This window comes from Hemiscyllium ocellatum, chromosome 19 (genome assembly GCF_020745735.1).
Source record: "Hemiscyllium ocellatum isolate sHemOce1 chromosome 19, sHemOce1.pat.X.cur, whole genome shotgun sequence".
Lineage (NCBI taxonomy): Eukaryota > Metazoa > Chordata > Chondrichthyes > Orectolobiformes > Hemiscylliidae > Hemiscyllium > Hemiscyllium ocellatum.
In genome coordinates, this window is record NC_083419.1 from 37,836,650 (window position 1) to 37,861,512 (window position 24,863).

The 24,863-nt window shown below is 40.3% G+C and overlaps 1 protein-coding gene across 1 annotated transcript in view; it reads left to right on the top strand.

Annotated features, from left to right (window-relative positions):
- The first annotated feature begins 13,282 nt into the window (after nucleotides 1-13,282).
- kcnq1.2 (potassium voltage-gated channel, KQT-like subfamily, member 1.2) overlaps nucleotides 13,283-24,863 on the top strand; it is a 358,931-nt gene continuing 347,350 nt past the window's right edge. The window contains exon 1 of the mRNA XM_060840067.1: nucleotides 13,283-13,689. Coding sequence (XP_060696050.1) covers nucleotides 13,283-13,689 — 407 coding nt within the window. The remainder of the gene's footprint in view (nucleotides 13,690-24,863) is intronic.

Sequence of the window (24,863 nt, forward strand, 5' to 3'; positions counted from 1 at the left end):
TGGAATATTGTATGCAGTTCTTGTCTCTTTCCTATTGGAAAGATGTTGTGAAACTTGAAAGGGCTCAAAAATGATTTACAAGGATGTTGCCAGGATTAGATAATTTGAGCTTTCGGGAGAGGCTGAATGGGCTGGGGCTGTTTTCCTTGGAGCATCAGAGGCTGAGGGGTGACCTTATAGAGGTTTATAAAATCATGAGGGGCGTGGATAGGATAATTAGACAAAGTCTTTTCCTTTGGGTTGGGGAGTCCAGAACTAGAGGGCACGGGTTTAGGGTGAGAGGGGAAGGATATAAAAGGGACCTAAGAGGCTACTTTTTAACACAGAGGGTGGTGCCTATATGGAATGAACTGCGAGAGGAAATGGTGGAGGGTTGGTATAATTGCAACATTTAAAAGGAATCTGGATGGGTCTATGGAAGGGTTTAGAGGGATGTGGGTTAGGTGCTGGCAAATGGGACGAGACTAGGTTGGGATATCTGGTCGACATGGATGAGTTGGACCGAAGGGTCTGTCTCCATGCGGTACATTTCTGCAACTTGATAACTCCAAAACACAGCAACACTTTATTTTAGGTAGCCCACATTTCTTTACAGAGGGTATAATTAAAGCAAAACTTGATACTGAATCACAAATGACAATATTAGAGCAGATAACCAAAATGTTGGTAAAAGAGATAAATTTTAAGGCATGTTCTAAGGAAGAAAGAGATGGAGATGGACTTACTGGTTGATAAAATAAGCTGGTAATATTTAATTAAGAGTACACTATCTCTTGGATAAAGTGAGACACCGTAACCGTTTGTGCAATTCATCAGTTCTCTTTCCCACCAAGTCTGTTTCATAACAAAAACTTATTTTACAAAACACTTAAGAATCTTGCCTGTTTCCTCAGCACATGTTTATCAAAGATCCACTCTCCCAGTACAGTAGAATGATACAATTTAAAATGTGCCTGTGACAGCTGTACAATTTGCCACACTTTTCTTTCATTTAAATATCTGTCCAATTCCCTATCTCTCGTCCTCGACCTCTTGGCACCATCTCTTGTTGTGATAACAGTACAACTGCATCTTATCCAAGTTGCCCTTCAGTCAGTTATACAACTATGAAACGCATCTTGATGTGCACGATCGTGTTTTAGTCCAATAGTGACAAACACATACACAATCTTTTTCTTGTATGCATTTCATAGACAGATCACTCCACAGCGATTCAAGAACAGACGTTTTGTCTGACCTTTCTTCTTAGCCTACTGAACAATCTGGTGAATTGGGACGGGGAGAAAGTGAGGTCTGCAGATGCTGGAGATCAGAGCTGAAAATATGTTGCTGGAAAAGCACAGCAGGTCAGGGAGCATCCAAGGAACAGGAGATTCGACGTTTCGGGCATAAGCCCTTCTTCAGGAATGGGGACCCTTTGCAATGCCCATCTAGACCTAGGAAACAAAGCACAGATGTGAACAGTGTAGAGTCTTTCTGGGCTGGAGAGATGAGTAGTCAATGGAAAGAGTTATATTTATGGCTAAGACATGGACAGTAGGTTGCAGTTCCCAACTGCTGCTCTCATATTCCTAGTAGCAATTGCTTGCACTTTCTCTTTCAGTCTCTTCTCAGTCCTCACTTTCTCATTTCTCTTTCTTACCTGGGCTTCTAAAATTGGATTGCGTCTGTCAACCAATTTGCAAGAATTGGCATGCTTATTTGAGAGTGTGGCAAGTTTTTGAATCAATGGATGAATGCATCAAGATACCATTTATATTGAGACTCATCAGGCAAGACTTTCAGCTCCAGACAGAATGTGGGAATGAGCTTAAAACAAGCATGCTGGTAAATGAAGTGTCACATTTCTAGTGATTTTTGCAGAGATGTAAGGAGGGATAGGATGACTGTTACAGTGGTGGAGTCAAGATGATTTATTAACAACATTTTGAGTTAAGGGAAGCTTCCAAAAATTTCTAATTGATCTCCAGGTCTTGCAAACAGCAGGGAACTAGTTTAGATATATGAAGGCTACTTGCTAATGGTGGTCAAGAGACCAGTGCTTCAGGCAGGATCAGAGCCCTCACTGCAGCCTGATACCAGAAGCTGCAGTCCACCCTGTGAAGAGATCATCCCGTTCCCATAATTTTGGGCTGTATTTTAAAGTTTAAAACAGTTGGAGAGACAGTGGCAGAATCTTATAGGAACATGAACAATGGGGTTATGGCAAGGTGTGTGGCAAAGTCATTTGAGATCTATTAAGACATAACAACGTCGGGAGCAACTTGCTTCTTCTTTTAACTAATTTCTGGGTGTCAAAGTAAGATTCTTGCTAGGAATCTTTGAGTTGCTATCAAGAAGGATTAATGCTTAATAACAATCACATCTTGCTTCAATAATATGCAGCTTCTGATGCTGTAAGCAAACTAGATTCCAAGAATTTTAACACAGAAGTATAGCTTGTCACAGGCTGTGATGAGCATCCATGTTCCTCAGCATGACAGGACATGTTCTATGAGCACCAGAAGCACTCACCTTTCATCCATGGGCATATTTGTGACCCCCTCAAGATCCTCATGGCATCTCTTCAATCTACTTGCAGGATGTTTAGGAAGCATAGACCTGTTTTGCAGGGTGCACCAGCAACTAGCATTGAAAGGATGCAGTGGGGACACTTTGCATACAGGGATAAATACTCAGCTCCCCGATCAGACCAAATTCTCAGAGTTGCTCACTTGCTCTCTTATCATTCACTCACTCAGCACCTGCCTGCTTGCTCACAATATCCTTGTCTTAGCCTTGCTGTGCCTATTAATGCACAACTAGGTGGCTTACCTTGCTCAGTCAAATTGTCAGTCAAGGAGGCATTAATCTTGCTGTGCAGCAATGTGCTTTGTCAATTTCACACTTGCACCATATGCCAGCAGCATACGTAGCAAAAACACTGCACGTGCAGCAAGCAGGTAGCAATATCTTAAAGTCTTAAGAGAGAGTACCTCACTGAAGTAATGAATACACCTATCAGTCAGTGAGTCCCAGCGCACTAAGTCAAGAGCAGCATCTGATGCCAGCACAGGGGATTGGTCACAATCAATCATGGTGCTTTTGACCAGGATGTCTGTGTCTCCTCAGTCCAGGGAGTAGGACACAGCCAGTCATGCGGCTAGTGTAAGTGTGATGGCCAATGCAGTTGGCGGGATGTTTAACCATCAAATATGGGTCTAGGCAGTTCTTGTCCAATTAGGTCACTCAAGGGGACAGTCAGCCCATTGGGTCTGTCCAGCAAAAGTAGATGACAAAAGTGGCTACTGCAGCAGCCAGGGGATTCAGGAATGTATTAGTGGGATTATTGCTGCAGGTTAAGAGCAGGAGGGATGACAATTGTGAAGGGGAAACTTTTTTGTGGGGGGGGGCATTGGGAATGGAGTAATGCTGGGAGTGGGGTGGCTTTTGCCCAGAAACACCCTAGCACCAAGGTGGGGACAGTTTGTGACTGCACCTGGCATAGTCATGTTATATAATGGAGGTTGTGGAGAGGGAGATGGTGGGCAGATACAAGATGGTTTGAAGACTATTGGATTCACCAGAATGGTTATCAGGAAGTGAAACTGGATGTTTGGGATCTCACTGACATGAAGAGGTGGAGGTTGGAAACCACTGCCTGAAGAGCATCTGCTGTTGCCTTCCATCAATCTGGAAATTGAAATGGCAATGTGAAAGAAAATGGCTGCAGAGTGGTTGGGATAAGTGTGTTGCCCTGTGAGGGAAGGGGCTGTAACACCCAATGGTGTGAGAGCTTTAGATGGCAACAATATTTCACACAAATACATTCACTGTACCAAATAGAGACTTGCAGACTCCTGAATCCATAGTGATTCGGATGTATTGGTTCCCTGTGTGCGCTATATCTCTGCCCCAAGCATTGCTGACCATTTCATTCAGCACCAAATCTTTTCAACATAGAGGACCGGGAAAAACTGCAGATGTATGACCAAGAGGAGCAGAATCCATTGCCTTATATACAGTGTTATTGTCTTACTTCCACGTGCAACTGCAGGCTCTCAACACAAATATCAATCAATGATACATCTGGTATGGACATGAAGTGATGTTCCAAATTCCACAGCTGGGGTGGAGGGAGCCTGCTCAACAATGAAGCCCATTGGTCTTGAAGGTATGGTTAGATAACCATATGATTGTTTATGTCTAGATAGGACAGACATATCATGGGTCTTCTTGCCATCCTCAGCTTGAACTTGTCGCAATGACTTTAGTCCTGAGGACCAATGACTAGGTGCACTTATCCAGTAGACCCTAACGGTACTGGACCTGGTTCTCCATAGCCACCACCAATTTGTCTATGGAGGCAGCGAGCCCAAATGCTGGCCTGAGAAAGTTGAGACCCATGGAGTTTTTCTGAGCTGTAAAGATTCCACATAACTATCTGTCAGAGAATCCCTGCACCAACTTTCCCTTCTCCAATATCTTCAGATTGTTATCAAGTAAGATAGTTTCAGAATGCCAGTGCTTTTCTGATTGCACAGCAGCCTTTTAAATGTGACGCAGATAGCAGGGTTCATGGTCTTTCAGTGACTATGCATTGAGTGGTGAGTTCTGGGAACAATGAGTGGTAGGATGTGGATAGAATTGGGTGACGGTGGCACCATAGATCCAGGGTAGATAGTTAATGAGGTGAGACTGGTAAGATGTAGCGAGAGATCTCTCTAGGCTTTGTGGTAGGACAGACTCCATAAAACCTGTTGAAATTGATTCTTCACCAAAAAATGATTAAGGTTAAACCCAGTGTCTTCACTTTAGAGCATTCCCTCTTTGATTTGCCTTCTAGTGAAAGCTGCTGCACCTTTCAAACTGTTAGACCTCTGATTGGCCCGCTGGCTTGAAGGTCCTTGCAACTGTCCTCACTGGTCCTCACTTGGCTCATCTCTGGGCCAATTAAAGAGAAGCCTTCTTCAAAATTGAGTTATCCCACTTAGGACTTGGATACACCCTGAAGGAAAATCCCATCCATTGACTCTATGCTTCAAGACAACGTTGTCAATAGACAATAGGTGCAGAAGTAGGCCATTCAGCCCTTCGAGCCAGCACCACCATTCATTACGATCATGGCTGACCATCCACAGTCAGTATCCTGTTCCTGCCTTATCCCCATAACCTTTGACTCCACTATCTTTAAGAGCTCTTTCCATCTCTTTCTTGAAAGTATCCAGAGACTTGGCCTCCACTGCCTTCTGGGGCAGAGCTTTCTATATATCCACCACTCTCTGGGTGAAGAAGGTAAACTGTGTCCCCTGGTTCTGGACTCACCCATCAGTGGAAACATGCTTCCTGCCTCCAATCCTTTATACGTCTCAATCAGACCCCCTCTCATCCTTCTAAACTCAATTGTATACAAACCCAGTCGCTCCAATCTTTCAACATATGATAGTCCTGCCATTCCAGGAACTGACCTTGTGAACCTACACTACAGTCCCTCAATAGCCAGAATGTCCTTCCTCAGATTTGGAGTCCAAGACTGCACACAATACTCCAGGTGCGGTCTCACCAGGACCTCTTTACACCTATACTCAATTCCTCTTGTTACGAAGGCCAGCATGCCATTAACTTTCTTCACTGCCTGGTGTACCTGCATGCTTGCTTTCATTGACTGATGTGTAAGAATACCTAGATCTCATTGTATTTCCCCTTTACCTATTACTTTTAATGCCTTCATCGTTATCATTAATATATATTTTAATATTTTAATGGGCGGCACGGTGGCACAGTGGTTAGCACTGCTGCCTCACAGCGCCAGGGACCTGGGTTCAATTCCTACCTCAGGCGACTGACTGTGTGGAGTTTGCACGTTCTCCCCGTGTCTGCGTGGGTTTCCTCTGGGTGCTCCGGTTTCCTCCCACAGTCCAAAGATGTGCGGGTCAGGTAAATTGGCCATGCTAAATTGCCCATAGTGTTAGGTAAGGGGTATATGGGTGGGTTGCGCTTTGGCGGGTCGGTGTGGACTTGTTGGGCTGAAGGGCCTGTTTCCACACTGTAAGTAATCATGTATATTATCAAAATGAAGGTTATGTTGATAATGAAGAGTAGGGGGCCAGGGAAGGACACTTGACTTCAATTAGATATGATCAATATTAGCAGAGAGGGGTGATTGCTGGCGGTGGTTAGTACTGAAAGGAAAAGGACGCACAAAAAAAAGTCACAGAGGTTTTGGTGGTGGGAAAGTTGCTCCATTTTGTGTGAAAGCACTTTTGGGTAATTTTTTTTTAAATTGCAGGGGAAGAAAGATGCAGTGGCAGTGTCCCTACTGTTGGACCAGGAGGCTAGGCTCAAGCCCCACTTGTTCCAGAGATGTTTAATAACATCTCTGAGCAGATTGATTAGAAAACAAAATCAAGCCACATAGACAGATGGGGGTCAGTTAGCTCAAGTGATTGGACAGCTGGTTGGTAATGCAAAATAATATCAACAGTGTAGGTTCAATTCCCAGGCTAACTGATGTTACCATGCAGGTTCTCAACTTCTCTCCTCACCTAAGAGCCTCGGGTTAAACCACCATCAGTCATACAGAGAGGAACCATGGTGACTTTACTAGCGGAGAAAGACCCCATACAACTTTTATTTTTGATCAACCCAGTCTCCCTGACTTTTGTTGGTCTGCATTGCCCTTACAGGCTTTGTATGTAAATTAATCATGGTGATTTATTGGTGGTAGTTTATACATGGAAAAATACCACAGGTGATTTGATAATTGCAGACAAAAATTCAATTCTATGGAAGAGCACTTTTAGATATAATGAAAAAAAAAACTGACAGAGAAAATTAAACCTTGAGTAGCAAAATAGGTAAGGCCAAAGTCAGGAGAGCAGAATTTACCAATCATGAAGTGCAGAAAGGATTTGAAAGGATAATAGATTTAGAGTCATAGAGATATACAGACCCTCCACTATTCCAACCAGATATCCTAAATTAATCTAGTCCCATCTGCCAGCACTTGGTCCATATTTCTGTAAACCATTCCAATTCATAAACCCATCCAGATACCTTTTAAACATTGTAATTGTACCAGCCTCCACCACTTCCTCTGTCAGCTCATTCCATACTTGCACCATCCTCTGTGTGAAAATGTTGCCCCTTAGGCCGCTTTTAATTATTTCCCCTCTCATCCTAACCTGCTGCCCTCCAGTTCTGGACTCCCCACCCCAGGGAAAATACCTTGTCTATTTACTCTATCCATGCCCCTCATGATTTTATAAACCTCTATAAAGTCATCCCCACAACCCCCAAAACTCCAGGGAAAATAGCCCCAGGCTGTTCAGTCTCTCCCTATAGCACAAACTGTCCAATCCTGGCAACACCCTTGTAAATTGTTTCTGAACCCTTTCAAGTTTCATAACATCCTGTAGGAGGAAGACTAGAATTGCACAAAGTATTTCAAAGGTGGCCTAACCAATATCCAGTACAGCCACAACATGATCTCCCAACTCCTATACTCAATGCTTTGATCAATAAAGGAAAGCATACCAAATGCCTTCTTCAGTATCCTATCTACTTGTAAATCCATTTTCAAGGAACTATGAACCTGCACTCCAAGGTCTTTTTGTTCAGCATTAAGTTATTACCATTAAGTATATAAGGCCAGCCCTGATTTCCCTTTCCAAAATGCAGTATCTCATTTTTATCTAAATTAAGCTCCTTCTGCCACTTCTCAGCCCATTGGCCCATCTGATCAAGATCCCGTTGTAATCTGAGGTAATCTTCTTCGCTGTCCACTGCATCTCCAATTTTGGTGTCATCTGCAACTTATTAACTATACCTCCTATGTTCACATCCAATTCATTTATATAAATGATAAAAAGTAGTCGACCCAGCACCAATCCTTGTGGCAGACTACTGGTCACAGGCCTCCAGTCTGAAATGCAGCCCTCCACCACTACCCGCTGTCTTCTACCTTTGAGCCAGTTCTGAATTCAAATGGCTAGTTCACCCTGTATTCCATGTGATGTAACCTTGCTAACCAATCTACCATGAGGAATCTCGTCGAACACCTTACTGAAGATCACATCCACCACTCTGCCTTCATCAATCGATTTATTGACTGTGTGAATGAGAAAAGTTAGGAATTCATGATCATAATAAATGAGGTGATCACTGGTGACTGACCAATGCAATCTTACTCTGAATACGCATGTGACTGGGTTGAAAGGATTCGAAGAAGGATTGATGGTGGGAAAGTATTAGCAACGTTGTACAATCGGTTCTGCTTTAACACATGTGTCTTTAAGATGGTACGGTAGCACAGTGGTTAGCACTGCTGCCTCACAGCGCCAGAGATCTGGGTTTAATTCCCATCTCGGGCAACTGTCTGTGTGGAGTTTGCATATTCTCCCTGTGTCTGCATTGGTTTCCTCCGGATTCTCCGGTTTCCTCCCACAGTCCAAAGATGTGCAGGTTAGGTGAATTGGCCATGCTAAATTGCCCGTAGTGCTAGGTGAAGGGGAATGAGTCTGGGTGGGTTGCTCTTTGGAGGGTCGGTGTGGACTTGTTGGGCCGAAGGGTCTGTTTCCACACTGTAAGTAATCTAATCTATAACTGAAGAATTTAGAACTCTATTTGTAGAAAGTGAACTTTCCTTACCTATATTGGTTGTAATGTGATTCTGACCCCATTAGTTTAAATGGCGCACCTATTGCGTGAGTTTCTTATACCGCAAGATCGCACGAGAGTGAAGCTATCACGTTATATCAGAACCAACTATACAACATTCCAGAGCCATGGAGATGAAAGCAAGGTTTGAACCAATTAGATAGTCAGATAATGTCGTCTCGAAAAGGGAGTCATATGGTGGTCTTAATGGAGGATAGACAAATACTTACAAGATTGAAAGCTTTTTGCCCACTGCACAGTCACTGGGTCAAAATCTTGGAATTATCTCCTGAAGGGCATTTAAGACCAACCTACAACATGTGGCCTGCAATGGTTTCAGAACGCAGGTCACCACCATCTTCTCAAGGGCAACTAGGGACAGGCAATAAATGATGGCCAGCCAGCAATGTCCACATCCCACGAGTAAAAAAAAATCCTGTCTATTGTTTATTTCCTGTTTTCATGTTTTATGTTACAACAAAATGGTAAACATACACTGTTCTAAATAAATTTTAGAACTGAAGAGATAGGCACATAAGACTAAATTTGAAGAATGAGTATAAAAATATAGTTAAAGAGTACTGAGTTTAGTAACAACTAATCCTGACTGTATGTCATTGCCCATTTATGAAACAGTTTTCAGAAAGTGGAGCTAAACTAAACAAATCATTTAAAGTGCTGTGGTAGAAATGTACATCACTGTTCTTTCTCTTAGTAATTAATTTTACTAATGTTCAAAATTGAAATGAATATAAAAACTCATTTATTTAATGATACACTAATACATATTTTTAGAAGTAATATATTAATTGGAGTATCATTCCTTTCATTAAACATTCTGTACTTCAAATAGATGCACATATATGTGTCAACTTACATGTGGAGTGTACAAAATATATATTCAGATCTATGAAAGTACATGCACAGTATGAGTATTAGGATACTAATGCATATGTTTTGGTGGATGGAAAGTATTCCGTCCTATATAGGGAGAAACAGATGTTCTCAATTCAGCAGGATAATCTTCTCAATTGCTCCAATCAAAAGGTCCTTCCGTCGGCCCCACTTTTCATTAATGTTTACCTATGATTTGACTTAGTGTGAGCTTTGACATGATGAGGCTTAATGAAACATTCAGAGGATATTTAGGTTACTTATCTGATTTGACTGACTAGTTTTGGCATTCTGGTCACTTTTAAATGTGGCATTTCTAATTTTCTGATAAATGCTGTATATACCTTCCTTATTAGCCCTAAATAAGTATATATTTGGGCTAATAATATTATATGACAAAGCTCTCATAACTCTGGACAGATGGTTGTGATTAAGAGTAAGAAGATTGATTCCTGAACTAAAAGTTTTGAATTTAGGTAAGGCTGATTTTGAAGTGATGAACAGGAATTGACTACAATAGGCAAATTAGAACTACTTACAAATAAGACAATGGCTGAACAATGGGAGATGTTGGGAGAGGGTATCTATTAGACTCTTGGGCAATAGCAGAGGTAGTCATGTGAGATCAGGATGAGAATTCTTTCAAAGTTATTCTCTGGCTATGATTACATATTAAGAATAGAACGAGGTCAGAGCTATACCACACAGCTAAGTGACAGTGGAGAGGCATTAAAGGGTAAGGCTAAGCGTTAAAGGCGAAAACAAGTTGAGATGAATGAGGAAAGAAGATGTTACTGATGTAAAGCCACTTATGACTTGACGAGCTATTTGGATTTTGTGGCTGAAATGCATATTTTAGAAACATCTGTGTATAGAATTCTGATTTCAGAAACTAGCTCCATGTTCCCCATATGCTCTCAAGTTTTTGATTTACTTTTTGTATTTCCTCTCCTACCTATACCTAGTTCAAAGGTAGATGCAGTAGAAATTAGATGGCACTAATTTTAGATATTAAAATGAAAAGAAGATTGAGGAACATGTTGTTTTTGAATACGGAAAAAAATATAATTTTAAATAGTAAATATATGGAAAGAGGAAGTATACATGGAGGAATAATATGTTCAGGAAAGCAATGATCAGCATGATGTTGATAAATCAAGGAAATTAAGCTACAATGCCAGATTTCTATTTAGAATATTTAATAACTGAATGACCAAGACACTGGTGGAAAGATTCATTGAAACTTATGATATTTAATATTCCTGTGTACTCTTGGCTTTGCAGAAGACAACAAATTAGGATGACCTTTAAATTACTAACTAAAGACTAAATCTCTGATTGAAATAACGTGGACCAATGCAGCCAAATTCAATCTTGTCAAGGGTGAGATTGAACTTTCAACTTTACATGCAGGCAAGCTTGGAAGTAGACATATTGGGAAAGCAAGATATGAATTTCCCACTATGTCCAGCCAGAAATTTTGGTGAAGGTATCTTCGTGAAAGTCTCAGCAACTTCTTCCCCCGAGTTCTGGGTAATCAGTTGAGAACTTGTTGCTGAGCTGATTTAGGCATGCACAAGGAACATGCTGGCTCATGAAGATGTCAAAAGAAATGATTGCACACTGGTGAGCTATAGTAAAGATGAGGTGGGGAGTTTGCAAAGGGACATAGACAGGTTAGATGACTGGGCAAACAATTTCTGACAAAACATAATGTGGGAAAATCTGAACTTGCCTACTTTTCAGGAATTATAGAAAAGGAATATTATGTTTAATTGGTGAATTTGCAAATTCAGTGGTACAGGAAGACCTGGGTGCCCTTGTACTTGAATCATAAGATAGTATTCAGGGAGAACAAGTTATTAAGAAGGCAAAGGGAATATTGATCTTTATTGCAAGGGGAATGGAAAACTAAAGTACGGAAGTTGTACTGCTGCTAAACAGGGCAATCGTGAGACCACTCTGGAATATTGTATCCAGTTTTGATCTTGTTGTTTGAATGAAGATATAATTACATTAAGAAGTAGTTAAGAGAAGGTGCATTCAATTTATTTCTGGATGAAGGGCTCATCTTATTAAGAAAATTGAATAGGTCAGACTAATACTAATTGGAGTTTAGAAGAAAAAAATGTAATCCCATTGAAATAAAGATGATCTTGAGGTAACTTGATTTGTGAATACCAATAAAGGTGGTGCCTCTTGTGAGGGAGGCCAGTGGTGCACCTCCTTGATGAATTGTTTGCTCCTTTCACTGGCAGGGATGACAGAGCTAAGAGCAAAGTGTTCTCCTTCGTCCTGTATTGTGACTCATTTACACGTGATCTCCATCGCTCCTATTGCGCCTCTTCGTAAGCGCTTTGACCATGGCTCACCATTGCACCCAACTACACATCCTCACTGCTCAAAAGAAAAATGCCATTGAATTGTTGAAGCCACCAGAATCAGAGCCCACTGAGGTGCAGCACTGCGAGACCTCAAGAGACTGTTAAAGCATGTCCTGCTTTGTTCATGTCCCGCTGACTACATTGCCTGCTCACCTGCTCTCCCTCCATCCATTGTTTTAGTTGGCACCATCTCTAACAACACATCTAGGGAATCTTTGAACACATAGGAGTACTAAATGAGACGGCCGTAAAGCTCAGTGAACTGGAACTGATCTATTTACACAGGTAAATGAAAATAAGAGGGACCTGCACGTAAGAAATCAGTGAAACCAGACCTACGGTGATAAAGACTATCCCACATTTCAAACCCAGCTGTATTATACATTTTTTTCCAAAAGTTTACAATATTCAAGTGCAGCAATTTCCGAAATTCGAAGTAGCTTTACAAGTAGCGAGCTGTACCTGCTGATCATAGCGAGCTGTCTCAGCCAGAAGCGGCTGTTCTCGCTGATTGGAACGAGTGAGAGTGTGCGGTGTGTCGATGGGGGCAGGTCGCCAGTGCAGTCAGTATAAACCGGGCGTGGCCACAAATGGTTCCAGGCCACTTCATCAGCTGCAGCAGGTAGGGTCGGAGCTCCTGTATTGTTTCAGTGAGAGAGTCAAGAGGGCAATAACATCTCTAACAGTCTCGGCTGAATAAAGAAAGTTTCGGCTCTTGACAAGCAGGGAAAACAGATATTTGCAATTCGTTTTTCATCTGAAATATGTAGTAGTCCGTTGAGCACGTTATTTGAAAACCTTTCCGTAACTCCATGCGGACATATTAGCATTTGTTTTCCACGTTGCTTTTGGGCTGATGTTCGTAAAAGTGCGCTGAATTTGTTTGATTTTCGGTTAGTACTCAACATTGTAGCTCAGTCGTCGTAAAACACTGTCTTGAACCTGATTTAGTAATTTACACCAAGATTCCCCACTTTGTCTTTTGTTCTCTTGTCGACTGGTACAGAGAATCTGATCGTTAATCTAACGCACTAAGCCGCCGGTTTGTTTCCACTTATTGATGTTTCTCTCCATTGCTGGAAGCTGTGTGTTTGTATTGGTCACTGACGGAGGAAGCAAGATTTGAGCTTTCATGTCTTAAATCCGATTTCTAGGACACTGAGCTGCTGGATTACTGCGTTGGAAATCCAAGGCAGTGCCGCTAATACGGTGTAGCAACAGATACAACGAGTGACCGTGGTAGATTAAACAGCTCCGTTTGCATTGATACATGAGCAGGCGGCCCCTCAAACCTGTTCTGCCATTCATTCAGACCATGGCTGAACCGAATTGAGAATTGTAACGGGAATCGCAGTTAAAGGAACGGGATGTCGTGCCCCAATGGTGCGTCGGTCGGATTACCAATGTACAATCTCCAGGATCAAGTGCAAACCCCAAGTTCCCACCTGTTGACCGTCAATGGGCACCGACATTCTCCCATGTTTTTGGAAGTGGCAGAGGATGTGGTTGACACTAGCTATTCTCCGGTTTCACTTGAGCAAGAAGAAGTCGTGGTTAATAATGGATCAAGTATTCCTGACAATCCGGAGGCGGATACGCCAGATTCAACCCTTCCGATGAACAGCGCATCCATGGCCGGCTCGGAGTCCCGCAAGAACAGCTCGTCCACCCGGTTTTACCATCCTTACATGACCAAAACTAGCATGCAGGGAGATGTTTACAACTTTTTGGAAAGACCGAGCGGCTGGAAGTGCTTCCTTTACCATTTCGCTGTGTGAGTATTTACACTTTTAAGCAGCTGATGACGAATAATCAGGGAGTTGTTGAGACAGTTGTTTTCGAAGTCCGGTTCCATGCTGTTGTGTTAACTTGTTCTCTGGCAGCAGTGGGTTTAAAAAAAAACTCGTCTTTAATTGCTACTAACGGCCATAGATTTCCTCAAAGTTCTTTCGAGTTATAGGATTAAATGTTCTGAATAACCAACCCATCTTCACACCTCCCGTTACTCGCCTACGACAATGCATTGTTTCGATCTAAGCTTTCATGCAATTTCATCCTTTGAAAACAACTGTTTAAGTCCAGGCAGGAAATAGATTCCTCTCAAGAAAGTGACAAAAATGCTCCCTTCCAGTACAATAGGGCGTTAATGGTCAATCATCTTCTATTGTGTCTAATATATGCCTTTTTCCTTCTACTATTCCTCCACCCAAACGTTTTGTTTCGTGTAGTGTTGTGTGCCTGGTAAAAGGAATCTCATGCTGGCGTAGCTGCATTTTCCACCCACTTTGATAAGGTCGAACCTGCTCTACTCTTCATGACGGCGAAAGTGTTCATTTCAAATAGTTTGTTAAACTTTTTTTCTCTGAACTTTAGTTCGGTTCTCTTGGGAACCATGCGTTCATGACAGGAACCATGTCGGTCTGTCGATACCTCTTTAAACAGTCAATGTAGTGAAGAATTGCTCTAAGAAGCTTTCCGTGTTTTATTTGTGCTTATGGCATAACAACGTAATTTACAGTAGTCTGCTCCTGGATCTCAACAAAGGAATCACCTTGTGAGTCACATGACAAATCTTCTTATGACCAGGTAGACGCCACTCCATAGCCAATGTTTCCTTTAGTTCCATGGCTCTCATAGGCACACCTTTGAGTCTTTTGAAAGTGTATGGACTATTATAAATTTTAATTCTAAAGACTTTGCTGTATTTTACAAGGTGTTTGGAAACTGATTGTCACCTTCCCATTTTCCACCATCTTCCTGCTATGCCAACTTGCTAGTGACAGCAAAACTGGCAGATTTATCACCCAATGTGTTGAGTTGAATCACTTAAGTCACCAATTTGAGGGCCACTAGCTGCCTCCAATGGCATTTTACCTTCATTACTTGGGAGGGTGGCTGGCCCTGGGAGCATTGTAACAGGCTCTTGGTGGTATTTTTGGCCCTACCATGGCGCCCAGCAAAGGTAACACTTACCCTTAGTGACCTAGCCCTTTTCCTGATAAATGGGGTCTGTCTGTCTCCATTAATAGCCCCATTAATCTCACTTACCCTTCTTCGAGAGTGCCTTGCCATTATCTCCTCTCCTTTGTATGACCTTTTTACTTGTGATTAATGCCTGAAGTTCCACTCAAGGTGATCTTTGTGTTTATCTGCAAAGAGTATTAATCTTGCCCACCCCTCCCTTATGCTGACCATCTGTCACAGAGTAGTCACATCACATACCCCTCTCCCTGATGCTGACTGCTGGTCACAGTATCCACATCTGACCTGTTCCTCTCCAATACCAGTTACATGTATCTACTTTCTGTGAGCAAGTGACAAATTTAGTAAGTAATATAATTCTTGTGTTGGGTTTAGAATTCACACTAGTGAACATATTTGAGACTTCCACAATGTGAGGCAAGGCTGAATGATTTCTTTTCAAGGAGAAACAGATCTATTTTGAGGTTGACAATATTATTGTTAATAGACTCCTGTATCATTTTTGTTTAAGTATTGACATTAGTTTTGAGAATAACAAAGCTTTTTACAACTGCATTTAGGGCCACTGAAAAATTCCTTCTCCAGTTCTCCGATCCTCCCTTAGCTATGACAGGCTCTTTATTGGTGCCAGAATTATGGTGGAAAGTTTGCAACAAAAACCAAATATGATTCGGGGTCAGGTTCCATTCATGAGGCAATAAGAAATTCTCCTTAACATGTCTACCCCTGAAATGCAATGCTCCCACCCCACAAATGTCAACACTTTGACTAAACCAACAGCCTGTCAAAGTACAAGCTAAATAATTTCTCATTGATTATTTTCCTTTCGTTTGAAAAATATGGCAGATTGGGCTTTCTACGTGATGCTTTACCAACATATTTGTGAGATAACAAAATAATCAATGTGTTTGCCTAAGTTCTCAAGTGCTGAACTCTCGATTCAGTAAATATACTCTCAGATTTTTTTTGGAACTGAGCATTAATTGATACTGCTTCTCAAAGTCAGTATTCATTTATGTTTTCAGATGAGTGAATTTTTTTGTTTTAGTATATTTCATGTGCAGTGAATATGGATCCCGCTGTATGCTAGTATTATATTTAAGGTTTGCTTCATCTTCTGGGTTAGTGAGGAGGAAAGGGGGAAGATGAAGAATAGCTGTGCTGGCATCCATAACCTCAGCGACATGTGGGAGGATTTTCTTTGGTTAATTTCTTGACTGTGAGCTCATTCAACTTCTCGGTAACGGTATTCACAGTGGAAAATTTTAACCACAATTTAATAACAAATTACGTGTAAGTTTGGTTCAGCATGCCTTCCACTGTCAGATGCCCCTTAATTTTAATGGATAAAATATTCTATAACCTCCATCACCAGCCCTTACATCCCTTCTCATATCTGTAACCTTCTCCAGTCTTACTCATTCCTTCAGTTCCTTTTTCGCTCCTCTTCAGACCCCTTTTTCACTCCTCTAGCTATACAATTCACCCTATCTCTGAAACCTTCATCAGGTACTACAGCCCTACATATCACTGAAACTTCATGCAGGATCTACACGCTTCCTGTCTGTCCAACCTCCTCCAGCCCCTACACTCCTCCTGTCTCTGTAATATCTCCCTACCCCTCAACTCTTCCTTATCTCTGTAACCTCTTCCAGCCCTTACACCCCTCATTATGATGGTGAAGTAATGGTCTAGTGGTATTAATGCTGGACAGTTAATTGAGAGACCTGGGGGGGGGGGGGGGGGGAGAATCTGAATTCAAATCCAAATCTGGAATTAAAAGTGTAATGTTGATCATAAATCAATTGTCAGAAACAAAATCCAACCCTCCCTCATCCTATGAACGAACTTTTTAAAAATCCATAACTTACACTTTCCCTTCTCTGTTTCCTCCTCCATGACCTACACCCCTTTCTATCTGTTTCCTGCTCTAGCATGTACACACCTCCTCAACTCTGTAACTTCCTCCAACCCTTCAGCCCTCCTCATCATGAGGGGGCATAATTTTGGGGTAAGAGGCAGGAAACTCAGGGGATTTGAAAAATAAACTTTTTCACATTCTAGTGGGAATTCGGAATATACTGCCTGGGAAGGTCGAAAACCTTTAAACCTTGAAAAAATATTTGGAAGGGCACTTGAAATATCATATCGTAACATTGAAGGATGTGAGATAGTTGCAGGAAATGGAATTAGTGCAGTTTTAGTGGTAGTTATTGTTCATGCAGACTCAATAGGCCAAAGGACCTTTTCTGCACTGCAAGACTTTAAAAAGAATGAAAATCTGAAATAAATCACAGATCAATGAACACCTGAGAAAAGATTTACCCATCATAACTTTGTATATACTCTTCACACTATATCTTATTTGGGGTTTGATGCAAAAATGTTTGAATTTGCTGCATTCCAATTCTTGTACTAGAGAATAATTGCCTACTGCGTCAGTAGACCATAGAACTTTTTTTTAATTGTTATTATGGAAATTCACTGAGTAAAATGACTACAAAAATAATTGCATCAGCAATATAACACCTGTGTGACGTCATTACAGTGCCAACATTGCAGCCAACAAAGAATAGGGATAGGTAAAAAGAGCCACCCAAGTTCATAAGATTTGGAACATCTCAGTTGGTGAGGTGCCATGAACCCCACACTGTCTCTTGCACCAGGCAGAATGGAAATGAATTAAACATGAAATTTAGTGAAGCTGTCTGATTCTTAGTTATGGTTTGGTGGCAGACCCTTGCCCATCCTTAAAATCCTGGTATTTCTTTGCACCTGGAAAGCTCCTGGTTGAGGAAATTGCTTGTTTTTGTCAGCCACCTTGTGGAAAGGCATCCTGGCCCAAAAAGCCAAAGCTGAGCAGCAAATGCTGCAATGCAGTACCTTTCCTCTTGTAGCCCATGTGCTTTCAGGCTTGATGTAAACTGTAGAGTTTATCCAGCAAAACGAGGGTTAGAGTGATGACTGACGCATTCAACAACCTAATTTTGCAGTTGATGTCAATAAGCCCAACCAGACTGCTCCCATCCAACTGATTGCCATACCAGAGGCTCCATCACTCAGACAGTTCCGTAAAACCATCACCATCTTGTCATAAATTATAAAATTAGATTAGTTAACTGGAATAATAAAAATAAAAGGAAGATTTGCCATGCTGTTCACAAACACATAGATTTCTCAAAATATTTTACAGCCAATGATATACTCTGATATGTGGTCCATGTTGTAAACATTAGGAAGAAATATGAGCACAACCCATGTCCCACAAACAGTAAAGTGTCTGTGATTAGATAATTTCTCTGTATGGTGTTGAATGAGGATAGATATTGACCACATCACTGGAGAAAACTCTTCTGCTCTTTTTTTGTAAATGACATCACAACTCCAATAAATTCCACTTACCTCTCTCATGGCTTATTTCATATTGTAGTTGATGCCTAATTCCACATCCTTTTTTTTATATAATTATCCCTCAATCTTGTATGGTTCTATGTCCTTCTGGTTTTCAACAGTTTTATAATCTGTTTGATAAAATCCAACTAGTGTAGCAATAAGATTATTTAGTATAAATAAGTGAAAGTGTTGTATATGAAAGCAAAACAAAAGGTGATATTTATATTTCATGAATGGGGTTTTGAAAAGCTGATCATGGAAGGGATACAAATTGATAATTGTACATACAGTATGGAGAAGCAACTAACAAAGCTAGTTGTCTCAGTATGTATGTTACAAAATTTAGTCATATGAAATAAGGGAATATTTGTCATATGGATTTATGATCCCACTGATTCTAATACTTGAAAGGTCTGATTCCAGATTGAAACCTGGCTTGATAGATCATTCACTTATTTTTGCAATTTAGTTATTGTGGTGGAACTGTCAAGGTACTTTTAAAATGAAAATGAAAGTGATGTTGCCGAGACTAGTATTGCGTAAGCTCCACGGCTGGCTTGGTTCCTTTATCTGGAATCATAGACGGCCCCTTATCAAATTAGAAAAGCTGCAGCTTCCACAGGCAAGGGGAGGACTGGACTTTCCAGACTTTAATAGGTATCAGTTGAGCTCTTTATTATCGTATGTAGCTGATTGAGTTTCTTGTGACACACAATCAATTTTGTTAGACATTGAGATCTCCCAAGCAAAGTGTCCCCTCATCAATCTTTTATTTATGGATAAGATAAGAGCTATTATGGACTATTAAAAAAACCCTATTGTATTAAATACAATTAAAGCCTGGAGGATAATGTGACAAGATGAGGGTAATCTGCAAAGAATCTCCCCTTATACTCCTTTAGTGGGAGCATTGGGATTTCAGCCAGGGCAGACAGATGCTCCATTTAAAACTTGGAGGTCCAGAGGTATCTCTTGCTTGGGGGACCTGTTCGATGGGGAGGTTATGATGTCTTTTGAGCAGTTGCACCAGACGTTTGGACTGCTTAACAGGGACCTTTTTCAGTATTTCCAAATAAGAGATTATATACAGAAGAAGACCACACTGCTAGGCAATCCCTACAAATCTGATAGGGAGAGAAGAGTGCTATGGCCGATAGGGCCACCCTCAGTCAGTATTCTTTGTCACTCATTATATAATGAGATACCGAAAGACATGGAATGATTATTTAAAACATGGAACGAAGAATTGGGGTTAGAAATCTCTTCAGAAATGTGGAAAGACGTCTGGGAAAATGTCAGAAAGATCTCTATTTGTAATGGAACTCAAGCTATTCAATTAAAGATACTCCGCAGGGCTCATACAGCACCTGAACGACTCGCAAAATTTAAGATAGGAGCATCCCCACTGTGTTCTAAATGCAAAATAGAAGTTGTCACTCTCACGCATTGCCTATGGACATGCCATAAGATCCGCAGGTACTGGGACAGAATAGCGAATGCCTTGACAGAGATCTTGGTTGTGGAGAATAGATTGGATCCAGTGTCTCTACTCTTGGGCTTTTCAGATTTTCCCTCCCTGGACAAGCAAGTGAGGAAACTATTTTCCATTCTCTCCTTTTGTGCAAGAAAAAATATCTTAGTGAATTGGGCAGCTGAAAGCCGTCCAGGACTTTTGAACTGGCACAGGTTAATCATGGAATATATCCCCCTTGAATTCCTCACAGGTATGGTGCACCAAAAAACTGAACACTCTATAAAATGTGACAGCCCTTTTTGAACTATATCAACACAGATATTTCGGCCATACTGTCCAGGGCTTTTGTCTGGCTGTGGTAATGGTTCTGGCTGGTCTGGAGACCCCCGGGAGGAGGAATCCTGCATATATACGGGTTTTGTTATGACTTGATGTAAATCTATTTTGAGCATGCACTTCGTTATTCAATTATACTATTGTTTATCACTAGTCATGTGTGATATTCTATTTTACGTTTTGGTTGTTTGTCAGATAGATCAGCAGTTAATTGGGTTTTTCTCTTTTTTTGTTTCAATTATTACTTATTTCTTGACTTTTTTTCTTATTAATTTAATTTTATATTGGTGTTTATACTTGATTGTATTACTTTTGTAATTTTGTAAAAAATATTTTAAAAAAAATTTTTTCAATAAAAATACTTATTAAAAAGAAAGTCAGTGAGTTATCCTCTATCTGAGATTCTTGGGAAGGAATGGAAAGAGCTACATCGGGAATGTGCAGAAAGTCACTGAAAGAACATCAGAAGGAGCATTCTCATAGGATATAGAAGGTAAGGTAGAATATTCATTTTAACTAGGGCTACTCTGCCTAACCAGGATATTGGGAGACTGACTTTTTTTTTAAAACTGAACTCTGAGAAAAGCAAAGTGCTTTTATTAGCCCTGTCTACTTAAGCTGTTTTTGTAGTTCATGATGTGTTTCCAGTTCTGCTAACCTGGAGACAACCAAGAATTGAAACTGCTCCTACTCCTGACCCAACCTCTCTATTTCTGTACATTATAAAAACTCAACTTTATAAACCCTTCAACCGTTAACTCACCAGGTAATTTTAGATTAGGCTACGAACTTTCTTAGAAGTATTGTTTTGAACTTATTGTTTAATATTACTTTGACATTTGTTGTTTTTTAAAAAAAAGCTGACTTCACAGAAGGAAAGCTAAAAATTCACTGATCTCAAGTACAGAATGCAAATTCCTAAGTAACAATATACTAAATACTTTCATCACAGTGTAATTGAGTAACGGAAGACAATTTTACTAAAACTGTGTAAAAATTATGCCCCAACTGAATCCCAATTTTGCCCTCGTTATATAAATACTGGTTTTTCATCTGGGGTATAAGAAGCAAGATTTGAATGTTTACTGATTCATAGAATTGGAGGGACTTTGACAGTGATGTAAAGCATAAGAAATATGAACCTGCCACATCATTGTATCAGATCATAGCCAAACTTGAACATCACTTTGCCAAGCTGTATCCAACTGGATCCCTTCGTGACCAAATATTTCTTGATCCCTGTCTTGGATATACTTAACAATTGAGAATGCATAGTCTTTTGGATTGGATAATTCTGCAGGTTCTCTGAATGAAGTATGTTTTCCTTCTGTCAGTCCCCTTATTCTGAGATAACTCTTAGTTCTAGGTTCTACTGCCAAATAGAATTTTAACTCTTCTTTTAAAATTTAACCTACTTTCCTAATCAAATGTTATTACACTCCTCTGGAGCAGGTAGGACTTGAACCTGGGCCTCTCAGTGCAGGGGTAGAGACACTACCACTGTGGCACACAGAATCCCAGAATTTTAACTTTTGCTCAATATAGTAAATTACTCTCATCTGATAGCTTCAGTTTATATAGAGCCTACTCACAATTGGCCACAATAAGATTCAGTTATCTAAAAATGACTAACATATTGGACAATAGGATAATTAACCTGCTTGTGTATAACTTTTCACTACAAGAATTAAATTCATGTCTTGCAAGTGAGATGAAGCGTCAATTTGTGCTGCAGACTTTTGTTACTGTACTAATTTTTTGAATGGATGATGCACTTCATGATTTCTAATATCAGAAAAAGATGGTTCATTGGTTGCTATTTAATTTAGCTTAAATTGGTTATTAATCTCAGCTCATAGGAAATATGGGTTTGCTTTTGCAAATTGCTTTTTTTTTGTTATGACAGGAAATTCGAATTTTAATAGCTGTGAGTGAAGATGATTTGTGAGAGGCTTAGTAAGAATATATTTGGTAAATTTGAAATGCTACTTCAATTTAAACTGTGGCATAGGTTCAAACTGACAGAAGGTCTGATGTCAAAAAGCTCTTCACATATTGCTTAATGTTTGTTTGGAATCCCTTCAGGACTGTGATTTCAAGTACTAGTGTTACTAAACAAATTGTTGAAAGACTTAAAATTTAGGATAAATTATACAACAGCTAGTGTTAATACAGATTCTTTTTTTATTTTGCCCTATACTTTAGTTAATATCAAAATATTGGCATCTTAAACTTGTTCCAAAATAAAACAAATAAGACTGTCCTTTGAGAACATTACAGTTGTATCTTTGCAGCTTTTGATGCTCTGATTCAGTGGTGAAAGTCAACTCACAGACATTTAATTTTATTTGGATGAATTTGGATGAGCTAAATGATTTTTCTCCATCAAGGTTTTGATTGATGAGCTTTCTGTCATTTGTTCTCTTGCCTGGCTCTTTTTTATATCTTTCTCTACTTTAGGGATATCATGACTCAGATATTCTCCTCTTCAACCTAGTTTTCAAATATACCATTTATTCTGATGTCTCTGTACTGCTGGTGTTGAAATCAAGACATGCAGCTGATTTTTCCCTCTGAAATATCAACACACTTTCCACCTGACAGCTGGGTGGGTGGGATCAGGCCTTTGCTTCATGGGTGCAGACATAGTCCCATTGAGCTGGAAAAGGTTTGAAAGGCAGATGGTGCAGGCAGTGAGTACTATGGGTGCAGGATGGAGATGTGACTCTGAAATACAGGCATAATGTAAAGTCATCACAAACTATTATAGTGGCATCCATTTTGGAAGAAAGTGTTTGCACCAGAAAATCATGAAGTATTGCAGAAACCTGGTTTACAGGGCAAGGTTTTCCATCAATCCTCATACTAAAATTAAGTTCAATTTGGAGGCTGATAATTCAGGCAGGTATGTGTGTGAGGGGGCAGTAGGGGGTATCCTATGTTTTTTAGTCTTTGAGGTGGGAAGAAAAGGCCACCAAGTCAAATAAGATTGATGTGGCTGAAACCTCAGCAGCAGTTGTGGTCAAAAGTCCAATATCATAAGACATTTCCAGTATCATAAGTGATTTCTTTCATCTGGCAAGGTGAGTGCCATGAGAGTTCCTGATGACAGGCCTCTTGGTATTCATACTCCAGCTGAGCAGCCTTGGTGCACAAGCTGCTCTTAATTGTGAAGTAATGCAAGACTTGAGCAAGAATAATTAACTGAGGAATGTCATCCAGGGGTTGAATGAATCTGGGTCAGATCAGATGGTAGGCAAGAGTATCTAATCAACAGTCTGTCTTTAGAGAAGAGAATTTGGATACAGACCGAGTATGTCTCTACAATATGTAAATGCAGAACAATCTAATCCAGAGCTACCTGGATGACAAAACATATGGAGATTAAGACAGAGAACTGATCAATAATCTCAGAGATCCAGGCCAAATATACAAATTTCAACTGAAGTGAATAAGCACATAAAAGAAAGAGTATGAAAGTAGGCTAACAGCTAATAGCAAAGGGAATCTGAAGTATTCCTTGGGCATATATATAGTAAGAAGGAAGTACAAAGAAGCATTGGCCTGATTAGGGGCCAAAAGGAGGGTTTAAGTATGGAGGCAAACAACATAACTGAGATAATAAATTAACGCTTTATATCTGTCTTATCAAGGAGCAAGATGGTGCACTGGTCATGGTGAAGGAGCAGATAATTCAGAAACCTGAAGGGCTTAAAGTTGATAAGGAGGAGGCAGTAGATCAGGTGTTTGTATTTGGGATTGATAAAGCACCAGGACTGGTTGGGATGCATCCAAAGGTACCATAGGACATAGCATGAGATTTAAACCATTTGGCACGTCAACTCTATTGCACTATGCAATCACAACAGATCTGATAATCCTCAACTCAACTTTTATGCTTGATCTCCATAACTCCAGATTCCTTTACTGTTTTAAAAAGCCTGTTAATCTCCCTGTATTAAAGGACAACATACCATTTGTCTCCCCAGTTGCTTGCTCTACCTGCATGTCAAGATTTCATGATTCATAGTCACAGACAACCAGATCCCTATGTACTGCAGCATTTTGCAGTCTCTACATTTAAGTAAGATGCTGTTTTTCTGTTGTTACTACCAAATTGGACATTTTCCCACATTACACTCCCTGTGCCACGTTTCATCCCACTCAGTCTGTGTTTCATTGCAATTTTTCTGTTTCCTTCTCACAACTTCTCTCTAGATGTTTTGTGCTTCTCCTTTGAAAGAAATAACTTAAATAAATGTGATTCATTCAGTTTGTCATGCAGGACTATGTTACTTTTCTGCCTTCAGCTTTTTGTGATGGGAGAACCCAAACAAATCATCTGCTCGTCCATCATTCCAGGTTTTGCAGGATCCTAAGCTAACTCTTAGCTAACCTTTGGGTGCTATAAACTGGAAAATATCAAGATCAAAATTGCACTACAGGAACCAAACAGATCTGACAACCTTGCCAACCAGTCCAGTGATTCTAGGGTCTTCTCTATCTGACAGAGTGAAGCTCCTCAGATTGTATCGAATCCCTACCTTGTAATAAAATCACTAACTTTTTTTCAGAAGTGCAGTCAAGGCCTGTAATATCCTGCTTTATTAGGCTTGGTGGTTGTGGACTTGACTCAATCCTTTCGTCTGTATAAAATATGTATCTTTCAAAACACCATGTTCAGACATATTATGATATGTCTAGATGATGGGAGTTGAACCTAGAACTACTGGTTCAGACATAGGACAATGCTCCTGTGACAC